This window comes from Meles meles, chromosome 7 (assembly GCF_922984935.1).
Source record: "Meles meles chromosome 7, mMelMel3.1 paternal haplotype, whole genome shotgun sequence".
Lineage (NCBI taxonomy): Eukaryota > Metazoa > Chordata > Mammalia > Carnivora > Mustelidae > Meles > Meles meles.
The window spans coordinates 132,316,494-132,335,804 of NC_060072.1; the positions used below are offsets into that span (position 1 = coordinate 132,316,494).

The 19,311-nt window shown below is 45.1% G+C and overlaps 1 protein-coding gene across 1 annotated transcript in view; it reads right to left on the reverse strand.

Moving 5' to 3' along the window:
- Window positions 1-19,311, reverse strand: part of PIP4K2A (phosphatidylinositol-5-phosphate 4-kinase type 2 alpha) — a 176,264-nt gene that overhangs the window by 23,703 nt on the left and 133,250 nt on the right. The window contains exons 5-6 of the mRNA XM_046012352.1: window positions 14,242-14,388; window positions 8,114-8,152 (exon numbers count right to left, since the gene is read on the reverse strand). Of these exons, the coding sequence (XP_045868308.1) occupies window positions 8,114-8,152; window positions 14,242-14,388 (186 nt within the window). The remainder of the gene's footprint in view (window positions 1-8,113; window positions 8,153-14,241; window positions 14,389-19,311) is intronic.

Genomic DNA, 19,311 nt, shown 5'->3' on the forward strand with positions numbered 1-19,311 from the left:
AGTCTGTGGGGCTGAAAATGTACTCTCCAGAAATATTTCTGTGAGGGACAGAATTTTAGGTAATCCTTACTTTGGAGCTAGGATAAAGATAATTTGATTGAATAACATCATATATGTGGTATCAATTTTAGGGTAATAAGAGATGTTAGAGACTTATAATAAAATCAGTTCTGCTTCTCAAAACATCCAAGCCACAAACTTGATACACGGAAAGGCAAATTAGTGAATATGGGTAAAACTCACACAGAAGTAGCAAAGATAACAGGTGCTTTCTCACAAAAAGTGCACGTAACAACCTTCTTTAACCTAAATGGAATGTCTATGCAAGTTCATGGCTTGGAAAATGATCCCACAGCTCAGTACTACCTTGTAATTTCCACAATGAGAACGGACGAATTTGTGACCAGCATTTGCATGTGAAAGGTTCATCATTTTTGGTTTGAACTTGTCTATGTATAAACGTAGAAAGAGAAGATACTTCAACACCCTAGTGAAACCAGACTACAATTAAGGAGCACAAAACTGGGTAAACCCCAGTGTGATTTCGGCCTTTAGAACTGTTGGAGCTGGCGGTGCCCAGTATTGGTTATTTATTTACCCTAAGATTTTCAAGCTAATCTTTCAAATGTGAAATATATTGCTTTTCAAATATTGTCATACTTTCCAAAACATAATGGCCCTTTAACTGGAAGTGGGTGGTATCAGTGGGGACAGTTTGGTTTTCCTCCACGGGCTGTGACATGGCAGTTAACCTGCAGGTAGGACGCAACCTAGGTTGTTATGATCTGACTGGAAGATTCTGTTGCATGGATGTTGGTGGTGATAATATAAGAAATCTCAGAGTCTGAAAACTTAGGAAATTGGCTAAGTACCATATGGTTTCTGGTTTAATACTAACCTAGCGAACATCATAATTTTATTATTTTATTTTATATTTTTATTTATTTATTTTTTTTAGAGAGGGGAGGGGAAGGGGAGAGGGAGAGAGGATCTTAAGCAGCTCGAATGTGGGGCTCGATCTCACAACCCTGAGATCATAACCTGAGCTGAAATCAAGAGTCGGTCATTTAACGGACTGAGACACGCAGGTGCCCCGTACTTTATTATTTTAAAAAGCAAGCATCTGCAGCAGCTTGGCTTAAATTCAGGCCCCGTTCTAAATTTTAAAATTTTCTTTCCACCCTGACTCTTTCTGGAACCAACTGAGTAAGAGTTGTCAGCTAAAAAACAAAGCCCATATCTGGCAGCACTGCTCCTGGTGTGTCTGGGAAAGCCAGGGTTGAATTCATCCCAGAGACATAGAAATGAACTAAAGGCAACTGCGAGTTTCCGTGCCACCGTAAGCCAGACAGGCCTGAGGACCTGAATGCTGTTGCCTGGGCCGGTGCTCACAAGGACCATTGCGTGTTACTCCTTTTTTTTCACATGCCACTTCTAGCAAATTCCAAATGAGCTGAATCTTAAAAACTCCACTTCCCAGTCTATCCCCTAAGGTGTACATTGTAGGATTCTTAAGGTTTGCCCCGACATCTGCTGACATGCCAGTTCTGAACATTCTTTCCATGAATCCTAGCAATCGCCTTCAGCCATACCTGGAACAGGCAGGACTTGAGTGATTGTCCATCCAGGACTTCTCAGAGCCCACTCTGCTGCCGATCTGTGCCTCTGCAGGGAGGGGGAGGGCTTCGTTTGAAACAAGAGATTCTGACACTGAAGCAGGAGAACTCATGATACCATCCCATCTTTTCATCTTCTGAGTGATGACAAAGTGAAATGATTTATCCCCAACCCCGAACTTCCATTAATGCCAGAGCAGGGGCTGCGACTCAGATCCGTGACTGCCGTTTGCCGCCCCTCCCCGCAAACTCCCCTTAATAAAACATCTCTACGCCACACGGCAGATGTTACCCGTGTTGCCTTTAACTTAAGAGGAACAGGCCCTGCTTCTGCCCTGACAGGAAGCTATTCCTGGCATCTTGGGGGCTGGAATCGGGGGTTCTAGCACTGGCTGGCAAAGGGAAATGATTCACTTCCATCTGGGAAGAAAAGGGATTTTACAGAAGAAGGTTAAAGCATGAGCTGAGTTCGGGGCGCAAAAACCGTGATTCTCTTGTTTTAACTGATCACCGGCTGACGGCAGAAAGAGTCCCAGAAGGAAGGACATGCCGCTGTGCTTGTGTCCCTTACTGTCCAGCAGCTTCGTCACCTTGCCTTTAACTGCATCCCAAAGAAGCAGAGAGAGGGCGTCATTAATTGTAATGTGTTACAGTTTAAAGATCACAAAAGAAATGCTGAAAACTGGTTTGGGAAAGCATTTCTCAATGTAAGGATATTAATGATCAATTCTCCTAGAACCTTCCGTCCCTAATAGGTAAAATGTCAGAGATGGTGACAGTCACTTAATTGCTGGTGCAATTCACGATGCCTGGGAATCGACAAGGCAGCTTTCTGCCGCCCATTATCCAAGTGTCAACAATGATTATTGCCGATAGAGTTACACAAATGCCAACCGCGGGGCAGCTGTTTCCGGTCACGTGGGCCCCAGGGAGCAGGTTAGATGTTAAAAGGAATCTTCTGCTTATGACCCGGTGACTCCATTATACACGCTCTGCTCTACCTCACACCATCAGACCCGAGTTTTGAGGAGAGGTGTGCAGAACGATGAACAAAATGCGTATTTGTGCAAATCCCCAGGACTCTCTCCCTCAAGAACATGGGCTCTTTAAAGAGTCAGGTCAAATCCCCCAGAAATCAAGTGAGCGCAGTTATGTTTTCTTTTACTTCCCCGGATTCCCTGCTGCGTCGCTTGCTTGCTGGCAGCATGCTCAGGCTGTCATTTGTAAGAAGCAGCCCGCTCAGCTATAATTACTAATTTGATGTCACAGTGGAACCGCAGCGCAGCTGTGGAAAGATCGACCACCAGGGAGATCCGTGTTTCTCTGTCTCATTTAGAGGCAGCTAAACTGCTGGAGCCATGAATGGAAGATGCCCTTCCATTAAAAAGGGAAGAATTAAAGAATAAAACAAGTCATAGCAGCTGTCAGAATTTGACAGCGGTTTAAAAAGGGAAGGAAAAAAAAAAGCACTGTTCTGCTTTAAAAAAAAAAACACAAAACTCAAGACATCTGTACATGCGTGCTCGGATACTTGTTGCCATGAAAGTGATGCCACTATTGTTGCCACGTAACTTCTTTATTCCCCTCAGTTCCATCTGCATTATTATGCTAATGCAAATCACACTAATTATGTGTCAAGCTGAAATCGAAGGGCCGGGACTCGTCGGTACCTATGTAGCACTAAATATTTGAAATGACGGTTTCAAAACTTGTCATCAACAAGTTGAAAGTACGGGAAATTAAAACAGCTATAATGACTCGGATGAAAGGAAAACTCACAATTGAGATTACTAATTAAGCCGTGTCAATGGAGATTCTTCATGAAAATTATTCTTTGCACCATGACAATCATTTCTTAGAGAACACAGTCCCACAGGGATAGCAATGAAAAGATTTTTGGCAGATCGTGCGACTTCATTCATAAAGGCGAAAACGTAGAAAAGAAATATTTTTAGCCTTCCTCCAGTGGTTCTACCCAGAGAGAAAAGCGATTGTTTTGATAACATTATGGTTTTATTTGTGGAGACAAAGAATAGCATCTTGGAAGATGTAAAATGTTAACGGCTCATGGAAAGAAAACCTGAAAACTGACAGAAAGAGAAAGGCAAAGAAATGTTTTAGAACTTAAAAGAAAACCAATGTTTTTTAGAGTTCAGCTCCGTTATATACATTTCATTTTATTTTTACGTATTACAGTTCGGTGACTGTCGCCTCAGTTGCGGCCAGACTATAAACCAGCTGCTGTGTCAGAGCCACGAGGCCCCTGGACCCACACAGGCAGGCGGAGTCTCCATCGACTACAAATTTTAATGACTTTTACTTCCTTATCTATAAGGTATTTCCTCTTGCCTCTGCCCGGGGAGCGGCAGTAAACTAGAAGGGCAGGTGGGTGGCCTTCTGGAGCTGCTCCTTCTGGAAGCAGAGCTATCACTAACCCAGAGCCCGGAAGGAGGCAGAGAGCACTGGATTCTTCCTCAGGGCCATGGTGTAGACGACTTTAATGCTTACCCAGTGTGAGATACGGTCGACCGTAGTTACAAACACGCCGAAAGCCCCCAATGGAGGAAATGTGAATTGGTTGTTTTGCCAACACAGTAGGAAACCAAACGATTTATTTCACAACTTCTGAAAATTTTTTAAACCAAGACTCAGAATGAACTGCTCTCGTACCATATTTAACTCCAAAACATGGTTTTTGTCGCTGCAGGAATGCTTCATGATTCACGGGATTGCTACGCGTTTTTGGTTAATAGGTCCTTTTAAAAAAGGAGACTGAGGGGCGCCTGGGTGGCTCAGTGGTTAAAGCCTCTGCCTTCGGCTCGGGTCATGATCTCGGGGTCCTGAGATCGAGCCCCGCGTCAGGCTCTCTGCTTGGCAGGGAGCCTGCTTCCCCCCTTTCTCTCTGCCTGCTTCTCTGCCTATTTGTGATCTTTGTCTGTCAAATAAATAAATAAAAAATCTTAAAAAAAAAATAAAAATAAAAAAGGAGACTGAGATAAGCCAGACATTTGAAGGGCAAGAGCACAGCGGTTAGGAACGTGAGCCCTGGGCCAGAAGTCTGGCCGCACCACGTCGTAAGTCGGGGCCTCTGGACAAGTCACCGAACCTGTCTGTGAAGCAAGCTCATTTACTCAAAGGAAGTAATAATGGTACGACCTCGTAAGATGGCTGGAAGATGAGATGGACTGAGTCATGTAAAATGTAAAACACTCTCTGGCACGTAGTACACACTCAACAAATATCAGGTATTACTATTGACCTTTCTAAATCCCAAGACACCACAATTAATAGTTAAAAAAAAAAATAATCTCCAGATGAAGCTAAGGTTTCACCTCTGCCACTGACTGTGTGAAGGCGCTCGGAACTGAAGCTCGTGGGTCTCCCAACTGTCGTGTCGTGAGGTGGGGAAGGTCCTTCCCATGGCTGACTTCTCTAAGCCCACCTCCAGGGGAGATGTTTTGAGGAATAACTCAGTACAGGATAAAAGCATCCTAGGTAGTCTCCTCAGAAAAGTGGTTTTCTATTAGACAAATTCTATGTATTTCATTCTTTTCACAGAAACCTATGCCAATAAAGGGCTCAGCATTTTTGGTGAGGCGGGCAGTGGAAATGTGAATGCCACGGGTTTCTGGAAACCGTGTGGTCCTGTAGGCAGAACAGTGGAGGGAGGGACAGGCAACTGGATGGTCTGCATCTGCTGAAATATTACAGTGTCAAGGATGTCCAATACTCATGGCTTTCCTTCACACATGGACTCGTTTCGTGATTTTGGCTTCAGCGGCAACAACCCCATGGCCTCTGTCTATCTTGGCAATGTTTTTTTGTCAGAGCAGACCATGCCCTTGGTGATCAAACCTCAAGAAATGAAAATGAATGGAATTGGGGGAAAAGAGTAGGATCTGCTAGCCCCCAAGGGACTTGGGACAGAGCCACCAGCGTGGAGCAGAAGCTGTCACCACCACCATAGTTCTTACTCAGGGGCTGGCTTCCTGTTAGAAGGCCGAAAAGTCTGTGTGGCTCTCCAAACAGTCCACGTATTTTCTCCTAAGAGAAAAATCCCAATCCTACTAAACCTCTGAGTTTCTCATGGAGTAAAACCTAAATACTCGCTTGGGTCTTGGGCACATGGACAAACATTTAGTCATAGCAACATGGAAGTTGGCAGTCCATTGTTTCTGCAAACTTTTGGCCAAAGCTGGTGACTTCAGGGTTATTTATGTGGAGATCAGAAGTGTAAAAATACATTCACTAGTGCACAGTAAAAGTACAAATGGTCAGACAAGGATCTGCCATTTCCTTTCCCATTCCTCTCTTCTTCACCCACTGTGACCCGGCTTCTGCTCCACCCACTGTTGTGGACAAGGTCACCAGAGAGTTCCCTGGTGCTAAGTCCAATGGATAATTGTCTCAGTCCTCATCCTACTTGACCCTGCAGAAGCATCTGATTCTGGGACAGTTCTCTTCCTCTGGTTTCTGGACTACAACTAGAGTGCAAGTCTCCCAAGACCAGGGGCATTACTCAAGGCAGTGTTTCTCACAGTGCTTGGAGAAATGCTTGCTCACAAGAGATACTCCTTAAGTGTCTGAACAGAATGTCTGAAATGTCTGGTGACCTGAACTTTCCTGGCTCGTCTGCTTGTCTCCTGTCTCTTTGGCTGATCTTTTGCAGGACTCTCTCCTTCCACCCACTCCTTCAGTGATGAAGTTCTTCTGGGCTCTTCTAGACATACTTCTCTTCTATTCCATATACTCACCCTGGGTGGCCTCAGCCACTGCCCTGTCTTTGCTGATCGTCCTTCCTGTGAGGTTTTCCAAGCCCTTCTTTCCCCAGCTGAAACCCTCCCTGGTGCCCTCCTGCCTGCGGACCATCTCTGCTCTAGTGCCACGCTGCCTTTTCGACCCCTCCTCTCCCTCCGCTCCCTCCTCAGTGAGTGGAACCAGAACGCTCCCGATGGTCCAAACCAGACATACGGGAGTCCTTTGGAACCCCGCCTGCCTCCACACACACTCCCTGGCACTGTTCACCTCCCATATTGAATCTTCTGTGGCTTCTTCTTCCCAAATCTCCCGAAAACCTATTCTCTTCCACCAACCTAGCTCAGGACACCACTGTATCCGGGTTATTTCAACAGCCTTCCCAACTGGTGTGGCTCATGTCACCCTGCGGCTAAAGCGCCAAGTGCTCCCCCTCTGCCCCCTTGCCCGGGATGCTCTGTCTCACCTTTCCCTCCAGCTAGCTCCTCCTTGTCCTTCAGGGTTCCAAACATCACCTCCTCCAGGAAGCCCCTCCCTGACCCCGCGAGCATGAGTCAGGTGCACATGTTCTCTATTAAACTGCTTATCACATGATAACTCATTGCCTATTTTAATGTTTGTGCTGCCTGCTAGATGTGTCGCGTGATTGCTTACTTTAGCCCGAAGCTAGGATGGTAACCATGAAAAAAATTTACAAATACTTCTGAGTGCACAAAGAACAGGAGATTTCCAAAATGTAAAATTCAAATCCAGACAGGAAGAGAACATTTTAAAATCATAATTTAGAGATGCCTGGGTGGCTCAGTTGGTTAAGCATCTGCCTTCGGCTCATTCTGCCTTCGGGTCCTGGGATCGAGCCCCATGTCAGGCTCCTTGCTCAGCAGGGAGCCCGTTTCTCCCTTTCCCTCTGCCTGCTGCTCTGCCTACTTCTCTGTCAAATAAATAAAATCTTAAAAAAATAATATAAACTCATAATTTAAAGACAAAACAGAAACAAAAATCCCGAGCCCTGCTTTCAACAGTTTGGTCAAAAAACTTGCCCAGGTGACGAGCAGGGGGGTAACTGAGAATTTCGAGGTACTTTTCGTCTAAGCAAATGCGGATTTTGGTCAGTTTCGATTTCCATACAGAAAACTACTTCCCAAACGCTTCATCAAACCGATTTCAGTTGAATCTGTCTATACGCTTGCATCATAAGCCAAATGTGGTTCAAATATTACCCGCTGTCCAGTGACTCAGGAAAAGACAAGATATAGTCTCCTCATGCTTAATTCTGTCATCAAAAGCCCTCTCACCCTGTCTTAGAGCTACAAAGGAGTTTGAAGCTCATCCGAGCCAACCTTTTTCCAGGTGAAACTGAAGCTCAACACACTCATTTTAGGAGTGGCATGGAAAGGACTAGAGCTCCCGGCCGCCCGATGGCGGGGGGGTGGGGGGGGAACCAGCGTGAGGACCCTGGGGGCTGACCGGGAGTCGCATCCGGATCCTGTAACCGCACAGGTGACTGTGCTTTCAAGACCACGTCACATGTGGAACGTTTCTTTCAACCACACACAAAACTAACAGAACTACTTCAGTGCCCAACAGAGAGCGTGGGGGAGCTCAAGGCAGGAGCCTTCTCAGGTCAGTGCCGTGCTTGTCACTGGCGTGGCGGAGGGGACAGGAGAACTGCCCCCGGAAGGTGGGAGAGGAAGAGTGGACCTAAGGAGGGGTCAGCGGCAGGAATGAGTCAGGGTACTCACCTTTTCCTTGTCGCTGGCTTCTCTGGCCACAGTGGATCCCTGAAACACAAAGACTATCATGAAAACATCGGGTGTCACACATGGAAAATATGCAAGCATGTCAGGCCAGAGCGCAGAAATAAACGAGCGCCCCCTTGGCCCTAGAGCCGTGCCCTGAGGGAGCTCTGTCCCCTTGGTCACAATGCTGCCAGGGGGGCACTCCCCTCCCTCCTCTGCAGACATTCCTGCTGGCTCATCTCCAACCCTTTCCCTAGCTTGTCACCTGAGCAGGATTCTCCCTGGTTCTTGTGCCCCTGCTGGAAATCAGAAAACCTGACAATCACTTGACCAGTAATGTTTTGTTTTTTTTTAATGGTTTTTTTTTTAAGAGAGAATAAAAAAGGTGGGGGGGGGTTGCGGAGGGAGAGGGAGAGAGAGAATTTTATACAGGCTCCATGCCCAGCACCGAACCCAAAACAGGGACTCGATCTCACGACCCTAAGGTCACAACCTGAGTCAAAATCAAGAGTCAGACACTTAACTGACTGAGCCCCCACAGGCGCCCCCTGAAGGGTAACTTATTAACACCAGATCAAAACCATGCTCTGCTTCTTGCCTCAACTGCCAGAAATGGTTGGCCTTACGTCTTCAAAGGTGATGTGGGCCACTCGTGGCTGCAGTAGCTTCCCGGGCATTAAATGCCTCCTTCCCCCCATAATATCTTCCAGACATGGGCCCTCCGCCTACCCTTCTCCCCTGTTTCAGGGTTACTGATGAACATGTCCTCACTACTCTTGAGTTAGACCCTATGGGCCCTTCCTGTCCCCCTTCGCTCTGGGAACTCCTTCAGACATACATTTACTTGCATCCGCCTTTGTTCCAGGCCTTAGGCTGAGCATAGCACAAAGGTATCTAGGGGAAGAAAACACGCTTCTTGATCTGCATAACTGGACTCCGCCGCACTGGTTTTCAAAGCCACACACACCTCAGAGCTCTGAGGTTGTCCAAGAAGATCCAAGCCCACCCAGACGCCAAAAGGGGCATGCAGTAGAGCTCAAGAAGAGAAAGGTCCCCTTGTCTGGAAGATGTCTGGAAGATGGGGATCCCCAGCGATGGCAATACAACAGGAACAATTTCTTCTTTGTGCTCCTCACCGCATCTCACACAGCAATGCCTGCAATTGCCTCCCCAAATAAATGGCTGGAGAAGGATCACGACCACATCACCACTCTCCCCTCCCCCATGGCGCTGGCCACCCCAGCAAGCCCAGGTCAGCAGAGTGACATGCTTCGCTGACCACCTCTTAGATGGGCATTTATTGCTCTGGAAGCCGTGCATTAGCTGACTATGAAGAGAGTCCGCCCGTAACCTCCACCCCCACAGGTCAATGTTCCATCCCCCTGGTGGTCAGCAGCCCCACAGACCTGCTGTCAGCCCAGGGAAATGCTCTGAGTTTCTGGGGGATGCATCAGAGGGGCAGAAAGCTGATCCACGAAGTGATGAGGGACAGTGTAAATTGTTCATGAGAGGAGATGTGTGGTCCCGCTGCACAACCACAGCACCCCCCTGCCCCCCCACCCCGGCCCACACAAACCCAGCAGCTCCCACTTGTAATGGTCCGTTTTCCTTTTTTTAAAGGGATTTTTGAATACAGACCACAAACATCTTCCTTTACACACTGATTTCTAACAAAATGCTTCCAGATTAAAAAAAAAAAAATGGGATAGTTGCAATATTTGAGCACTGTCTGTGCTCCTGGTCAGAGGAAGAAACTACTTATTCCTCTTTTTATCTCTAGCCAAGTTTCTGGTCCCTGTGTGTTTTCCCTCCTGTGGTAAAATTTACCCTGCTTCTATTTCTCGGTGAAGCTTCATCTCCATGTAAATGCAGATCATTAGCCTAGGGTGTGGGGGCAGGGAGGTGCCCGGAGCTCGCTCAAATTTAAATGAATTCAAAATAAAAACTCAAACAGAAACAGAAAATAAGGTTAGTAAGTCAAGGCCAAAAGTTTGAGCCATGAAATGATGCCAGATGTCCAGGTTCCATCACAACCGAAAGTACTGGCAAGAAGAGAATTTATTCTACAAACTAAAAACTGGAGATGAAATTAAGGAAGTCTGAGGCAAATTAAAACTATACTATCCAGTCTAGAAGTATAATTTACATCAAGATATGTTTCCTAGATGCTTGCTTGAATGAAACACTATCTATCTTAGGGGCATAAAAAAGAAAAAGGACGGAAGATTTGCCTTTAAGGCACTTACTAATAGAATAGATGAGTCACTACCCAAATTCATTGACCAGTTCTCACAGGCCCCACGTTATGCCAGGCATGACGTGTGTGTGCGCGCACGCACGCGCGCACAACTGAATCCTCATAACCCAGCAAAGGTAGGTATAATTATCCCTGTTTTACAGATGAAGAAACAGAGTTTCAATAAAAGTTCAGCAACCCACCCACTGCTAACAAGTGATAAAACCAGGACAGGCGCTTCAGAGTTCTCTCTGGCTGATTCTGTGGGGGAGTCAGACCAGTGAACAAAGTCCGGTAATGCTCCACAGAGTCCTTCCTCTAAGCAGCACTGCAAAGGCCTCATGAGAGAGATGGTATCCAAGAGCCTCCGAAAGTGGCTGGAATTTCCACCAGAGGCGATTCCAGGAGACAAAAGGGCCTCAACTTGGAGGCAAAACAGAGCAAGGCTGGATCTGGGAAGCTTATGCAGTTTATCTGAATTCCAGAGAGGAGATAAGCCTAAACCAAAAATTCCTCCCTTAGACTACTATTCTCAAAGTGTGCTCAGCATCCTGGGGTCCCAAGACCCCTTCCGAGCTCTGCAAAATCAAAACCACCTTTCTAATAATATTGAGACACTATCGGCCTTTTTTCACTGTCTTGATATTTGCATGAATAGTGGGTAAAACTGTTGGCAGCTTAGCACAAATCCAGTGGCTCCAAATGGTACTAATAGAGTTTGTCATAAAATACATACAAAATGTTGGGTCGGTGGCTCCGGGAATGCAGGAGGAACAATAGAATGACCGCCGGGGCCGCCATCTTCCAGCACCCCCCCCCACCACCAATTCCTCAACCCTTGACTCTCCTGCCAAAAGGAGGTATGCCCAGGTCACGTCTCCATAGGTAACCCGATACCTATGCAGGAAACAGAAGTTTCAGGACCCTCCACCCCATACCCTCCTCACCAAATACTCTACTATATATGGATGTGAGCCCATGCCCTGCCTTGGCCAGATAAAAGACCCCTGTCGCCTCCCTCCCAGTGTGACTTCCCCGACTCTGCTTTCCAGAGTCAGGGAACCTCAAGGGAACCTCGCCCGAGGGTGCCCACCTCCTCCAGCGCGACTTTCCTGGCTCCCCTTCTCCTGAGCCCTGAAACTTCGCCAGAGAGTGCCTTTAATAAATCTTGCCTTGTGCCTACCTCGCCTGGTGTTGTGTTTATCTCGCCTATAAAACCTTATACAAAATATACATTATATATAAATGTCTAAAACTGTCCTTGATGAAGTAATGAAATTAGTAAATCTTGACCACGAGTACACATCTCTTCAATATTCCTTGTGGGAATATGCATAGAATGCTTTTGTTTATGAAGATGGAACGTTATAAGAAAAGTCATTTTTGTGATGATTTGAGTTATGAGCTCAACTAGCCACATTTTTCACCAAAACATTTTTACCTGAAAGAACAACTGGCAATCTCTTAACTCAGATCTGGGCGTTTGGTGGGTATTTGCTCAATAATAACAAGCCGAGTGGGGCTCGGCTGTGTGCGGGGGAGCCGTGTACTGGCATTTCACAGAAAACAGCTCACAGGGCTGGTTGCCAGTGGTAAAATTTGGGCTTTCAAGTGGAAATCAGAGTTTTTAAAAACTTGTGTCCACCACCATGAGCATGAAAGCTTCTCGGTGTTAAAGACTTCTTGGATGAGACTTGCGGTGATATTAATGTGACTTCTCGATATCACATAATGAGATGTGTCCATATTTGGAAGACCACATAACTCAAGGAACCCATCTGTTTCAAATGATCAAAGTTTGTAAACAGACCAGTGGGTTTTAATGAAATAAGTACAGCAAGTTCACTGATGTGATTCCTGATTCCACATTGTAACTAAGCTTTGAGAAATCACCTTTTGTTAGGTTTTAGCATAATATCAAGGAAGAATATCCATAAATTTCTGAGAAAGTAATGGAAACACCCACCCTCCCATTTTCCGACTATGTATCTGTGTAAAGTCTTTCTTCATATACTCCAATCGCATAACATTGCAACAGACAGCACAACCAGATAGGACATTCCAACTGTCTCATATTAAATCATATATTAGGGAGATTTACAAAAATGTAAAGGAAAAAAAAGGCCTCCTGTCTCACTAAATTATTTTACCTGTAAGATACAGCTATTTTTCATAAAAATATGTTAACATATAATGATTTTTAAAGTCGTAAATAAAGTAAGCATTTAAAAATTTCTTATTTTAATTTCTAACAATGTAAATAGCAGTAGATAAAACCCATATAACCAAAAGCTTTTGGGAGTCCTCTCTTTTAAAAATTTTAATTTCAACATAATCAGCATACAATGTCATATTAGTTTCAGGTATACAATAAAATGATTCAACAATTCTATACTTACTCAGTGCTCATCAGGACAAGTGCACTCCTAATTCCCTTCACCTGTTTCACCCATCCCCCATCTACCTCCCCTCTGATAACCATCAGTTTCCTCTCTATACTATACCTCTGTTTGTTTTTGTTTTTTGTTTTGTCTCTTTTAAAATTTGTTGGTTTGCTCTGCTTTTTAAATTCCACATGATTGAATTGATATGGTATTTGTCCTTCCCTGACCTACTTCACCTAGCATCATACCTTCTAAATCCATCCACGTTGTTATAAATGGCAAGAGTTTGTTCTTTTTAATGGCGGTGTAATATTCCATCATATATGCGTGTGTGTGTGTGTATACACATACATGTATCTTCTTTATCTATTCACCAGTCAAAGGACACTTGGGTTGCTTCCATAATTTGGCTACTGTAAATAATGCTGCAATAAACATAGGCATGCGTGTGGTGTCTTTTCAAATTAGTGTCTTTGTATTCTCTGGGTAAATGCCCGGTAGTGGAATTACTAGATTATATGGCAATTCTATTTTTAATTTTTTGAGGAACTTTTATCCTGTTTTCCACACCAGCTGTACTGGGGGTCTTCTTTTAAGAGTGGAGGAGTCTGAGATCAAAAAATCTGAGATCTACTGGCAAAGACTAAAGGGTGGCAAACTTTTCCTGACTGGGTCAGCTGGCAAATGTTTTAGGTTTCGTGGTTCAAAGCAGTCTCTGTGGTGCTATCAACTCTGCCATTAGAGTACAAAACAACCACACGTGATGCAGAAACACTGGCCCCTGCTGTGTTCCAATAAAGCTTTATTTACAAAAATGGCCAAGCTGGATTTGCCAGGCAGGCAGGTCACAGACTGCCATCTCCCAACACGGACATCCTCCCCTGAAGTCAGTGATCCAAAGACTCAGCTCAGCTCACTCCCCTCAGAATTCCTACACTGTGCCTCTCACCCAAAGTCTTTGAAATAGCCGGTCCCAGGGCCTGTGTCCTCTGCCAGGAATGCCCTTCCCTCAGCTCACACCCTCTTTCTTTGGGTCTGCTGCAATATCAGCTTCCAGTGAAACCTTCCCCGACACCCTGTATACACTGTACCCCGCCCTCATTCTTCCCCATCTTTACTTCTATCCACAGCACTTACCCTTTCTTACTATGTGACAGGATTTACTCGCTGCTTTTACTTATTGTCTGTCCGTCCCTACCACAATGTCAGCTCCTTGAGCTCAGGTTTGGTCCGTTTTGTTCATCCTACTATTCCCAGCACCAAAACAGTGCCTGGAACCTAGCTGGTGTTCAATAAACAACTTGAAAATCAGACACATTGAAAATCAGACACGTTCCTGACAAGTGCAAAAGCCTTCCAGTAAAGCTAGCAAGGATCCTTGCATCCCTCGAAGGCAAGATTTGCTAGTTTAGTTGCCTGGTAGCTTTCAGCTCTGAGCACCTTCTAAGTGATTAGCAAGATCAATGACAACAGTTGCTTAATTACTTAATAAAAATGAACAAAAAGCTCACCTTTAAGTCGTATTTCCTATATACAGATAAACGGTGACTGAACACATTTCTTGTAACAATCACGTATATTTCAACTCCATCCACATTAAGCCGGTACATGCCCAAGAACTGGGGAAGAAGGGTGATCCCATGACATTCTACTATGTACTGCAGAGGAGAGAGAAAAAGGAACACATTATGCAATCAAAAGGTGCTCATTCAGATGTAGAGCGTAACTCTTCTGCCTTTGGCCTTTAGACAAAGTAAAACCATCCAACCACTAAGGTCCTGTACAGAAAATGACCATGTTTATACTGCCTGACACAGCGTCTGTGTTCACCGAGCATACATAGATAAGAAAATTCAACTTCATCTCCAAAGAGATATATTTTCCCAACACCCCAAACTAATTTGTAAAGCCAAAACTTGGGTATAACAGCATGAGACAAGAGGACAAGTGATTGGTTCATTTGCTAATTCCTCTAAAGGGAAATCACACTCTACCGAGGGCCTCCCCCTTCTCCCCAGAAGCCTGGGTGGTAACTCTGTGAGGCTGAGGGAGAGTCACTTGGCCACTAAGATCAGCTCCTTTAACAGCGTTATGAAAACCACAGCCCTGAAGCTGTGATTAAAGAGGAAACTGTGGAGAGAGCTGAGCGTTCGAAACTGGGACAGTCCTCTCTAGTCCTAATTTTTGTTTTTCACCCACCATACTAATGTATTGAACTATTCTGCCCGCCAGAGCAGCTGCGTGAAGGGAAGGTGCCACGCTACCCCAGTGCTTGCTCCTGCTCTCCGGACAGACAGAGGCGCTCTGGTCCCATGTCGGATTTCATCATGGCCATTGGACAAGTTCCAGCTTTGACGCCATTTGTGATTACAGTTGCAAAAACACAACTCCAGTCTTGAAGCATTGGTGACCATCCTCGAAAGGGCCACGAGAGGGAGACACATCTCCTTTGAAAGCTGATATTTATAAAATGGGTCCTACTGCACTCTCCGAAGGAAAGTTGGGTTTTCCTTTCTTTAAAATGGAAGGGGAGAGGCTATTTCAAAAGAGCTCTATTTTTTGTCCTCGACAGGTATGTGAATAGCATGAGTAGCATGATTCCAAAATTGTAAAAATTGTTAAAATCACACATGTTGTGCATATTTACAGGGAGCAGCCTGGAAGAATGGTCACCAAGTGGTAATGGTGGAACCTGGGGTAATTTTGCTTCCCCCCCGCTTTCATAAATTATACTGCTTAAATTTTTCCATTTTTACAACGAGCATTTTACAAAAATAAAAATAAAATGCCCTTTCAAACTTTTTAGTGGTAAGCACAGTCAATAATCAATGCTGATAACATTTAACCATCTTAAAGGTCAACAAAGACCTCAGTTTTTGTCATTAAGGACGAAGAACATCGGTATCTGAGTGTGACACTTGTCACCCAGTGCTGGCAGGTTTTAAAGGTGCGCTTGGTCTTTTCTAGCACACCGACCATAACTGAGCTACACACGTTTTAATTTGCTATGTTTCCTGAGTAGAGTTTCATCTCAGTTTGTTCTTCATTTGAAGTCAGATCAGTGGAACATTTTCTCTTTCTCCTCCTTTCAAAAAACCCAGTAAATTAACGTGAGGTTTGCTAATACAAAACAGGCGGTGAAGAGGCGTTGGCTGAAAACAAAACTTCTCACATCTGACTTCAAGAAATAAAAAGCATTGTTGTCCCTCACCTCTGAAGGAAGATGGTTGGGTGAGCCTTCAAAACATGGAGACTAGGGGGGGTCTACACTGCACGAGCAGGGTCGAAACAAGGTGGGTTTGTGAGTCGGGAAGAATGCATGTGCATCCTGGTGCCTCCATGTACCTGCTGTGGGATCTCAGGCAAGTTACTAGATCATTCTTCATTTTAGTTTCATTTTTTGGAAAATGAGCACCATAACTCCCACCGGCAAGGAAGTTGTGAGGACTAGTATGTCAACCTGCTTCGCGCCAGGCCTGTGCGCTGCTACACTCTTCCTCCCTCTGCAGAGAACGGTAATAATAGTAATGATTATTTTCATTCAACACTCTTATAAGAAACTTCAATGTTAACCCCCATCTGCTTGGCCCTCCGCACTCTGAGGCAGGCCGTGTGTAGGTACTCTGGAGGCTCACAGAGCACATCTGTCCCACGCTGGTTTCAGTTTGGCTGCTCAACCCCTCTTTGTGCTCGGATTATTCTCATTTTGGCCTGTCTCTTACAAGTCCTGGCAGCAGAGTAAGTCTTTTTGATCAAAATCTCTGTACTGAGCCACAGAGTGCTTCGGGACGAGTGGATAATATTATTCAGGTAATGAAAAGGATAAAGAAACTTTCTGCACACTGTACAGGAAATCGTCAACAAGGGTTTTTTCCCCCATAGAAAAACACCCACGTAGATTACATTCTACAGCCCCTTCATCTTTAAGACTAAATAAATTACTGCCTATAAAAATGAGATCAATTTAATCTGTGTCTCCAAGTTTCTACAGGCGCTGCTTCTCAAAGGCCTGGCTCATCGATGAGGCTCTTAGACGAAGACCTTGAAAAATACAGATTTAATAGATTTAAGCTCCTAAATTTAAAAATAGGGACGAGACCACAACCCATATTCAAGTCTACCCTATTAGATCCCAGTACTGATGAGCAACACTTGGTGCTAAAGGTTTAGAAAACATTTATGGGTCAAAACTTCACAGAAGAGAAAATCCCACCCATTGATGGAATTTCTGGGTAGGGGCTCCGGGAAAAGATGACACGGTTTCATTAGAGTAGAAGGACATTCCACTGGCTCTGGCAATGCCAGGGCTGGTGGACCGCCACTCTAGTGTGGCCTGTCACTGCGTGGGGGACTGGCACAGAGGCCTGAATGTTCACCTTCTTGGGTTCTGCACCAGCTGTCCCCGGAAATGCTGCACACAAACTCTGACGCCAGGGGTCACATCTGCAAACCACACATGCAAACTACCGGGGTAATCCCCGTAATCCCACATCCAGGGCGACTGTAAATTCATGGCCAGAGCTTCAGCTGGGCCCTTGGTATGACTTAGCCACATCACGGGGCTAGGAGCCCTCTCGGTCCAGGTCCACACTCACTAGCTGTGCATCCCTTGGTCAATTATTCAACCTCTCTGTGCCTCTGCATTTGGAGAAGAAGGGTAATGATAGTAATGAGGGCATAGGTTTTGTGAAGAATATGAAGACCAGGGAAACAGGACTGAGGTGGGGACTGACTGTCCATGACTTGAGCCGGAACAAGATGAAACCAAGACACTGGGGTGAAGGGTGGAAAAGGAAGCAGGGAGGGAGGGAGGGAGGAAGGGAGACTTCCTAGAGCATCTGATGTGTCCCTAAAATGCTGGGAAATGCATTTGATTTAAAAAAAAATTTTTTTTAAAGATTATTTATTTATTTTTTTTTTTTTTAAGATTTTATTTATTTATTTGAAAGACAGAAATCACAAGTAGGCGGAGAGGCAGGCAGAGATAGAGGAGGAAGCAGGCTCCCTGCTGAGCAGAGAGCCCCATGCGGGGCTCGATCCCAGGACCCTGGGATCATGAACTGAGCCGAAGGCAGAGGCTTTAACCCACTGAGCCACCCAGGCGCCCCAAGATTATTTATTTATTTGACAGAGATCACAAGTAGATAGAGAGGCAGGCAGAGAGAGAGAGAGAGGGCCCCTGCTGAGCAGAGAGCCCGATACGGGACTTGATCCCAGGACCCTGAGAACATGACCTGAGCCGAAGGCAGGGGCTTAACCCACTGAGCCACCCAGGCGCCCCATGCATTTGATTTTAAATGCATGATGGGAACTCTCAATTTCAATGAACCTCCACGAACAAAAGCTTTCTAAAAATGAATAATTTTGCAAATGTATGTAGCATGTATTTATCTGCTTATAAAGTGAGGTAATATTCTTGTAAATATAAAAGAAACACTAAAAAATTATATTTCTCTCTCATGTTGCTTTTAGGATCAGAATTTTGAGCGCACCTTCCCCTTAAGAATTTAAATATCATTGACAAATTTGCAAAACAACTTGTATATAAATGCTTCCAAAATAAGAAGGGGTGTTTGCAAAGGATACAATATCATGTCTTTCTTCAATAACCAAGTATTTGGCAGGAGTACCCTCTTTTTTTCTGAATATTGAAAAACATCCTCAGCATCTCTCAATTTCTTTTTTAACACTGTTGATTCGACCACAAGATAATCTAAGGAATCTTTGCTGCCTCCCTTCTACAAGCTTCACTTCCAGACTACAAGAAGGAAGAAATACAATTTAATCCTGAGGATGACTCCTAAAGGAAGGTATAAATATTTCTTTCACTTACAACCCCTGTCTTGATGTGGCTCCAAGGCAGGCCTTCCCCACTGGCAAAGGACATAGACACATGGGTACCCCGCCCGCCGTATTCGTATCTCAGTCCACAGACGGAGCAGGTGTAGCTACAGTAGTAGCCTTGCAGACTCCCTTCTAGAAGTCAGATGAGTCTGCAACTTTTGTCCTCTGCCACTCTGAGGTCCCGAGGGAGAGAAGGCCACAAATGGACCAAACGTTTGGCAATGCTGATCACCCATGTGTGGCTCAGGAATTAAGAACACTCATCAGGCAAGAGAAATGCTTCTTTCATGAGAGTGTGGCTGCAAGTACACAGGGCTGGAGAGTGCGCCTTTCAGTGGCTACGCGGACGTGGCATTTTCCGGACGCACTCCTACCTGCGGCGTAAGGCTAGCTCTCTAGGTCACCGGCAGCCAAGCTCTTCTCTCACGTCCAACAGAGAAGCTCAGTCTGGCGCCTGGACTCGTGGCTTTCAAATGCTTGCAAGTCCACAATGACACGAGCTTCCATATGAATCAGAACTCAATATTGATCCTCCAATCTCTGAAGAGTCAACTTGATTATCATCAGTTCTTATTATGCTCACTATAGGAAGCTAAAACAATCAGTTACTCTTGGGGCCAGTGTCCATACTCAGTGGTAAACTCACTGCATCACCTACATTTGCATTTTTAGATATTGTGCTACGTATCTTTCACACTTGTACTGTCGTGGCTGGATACCTCGAGTCACCTGCTCTT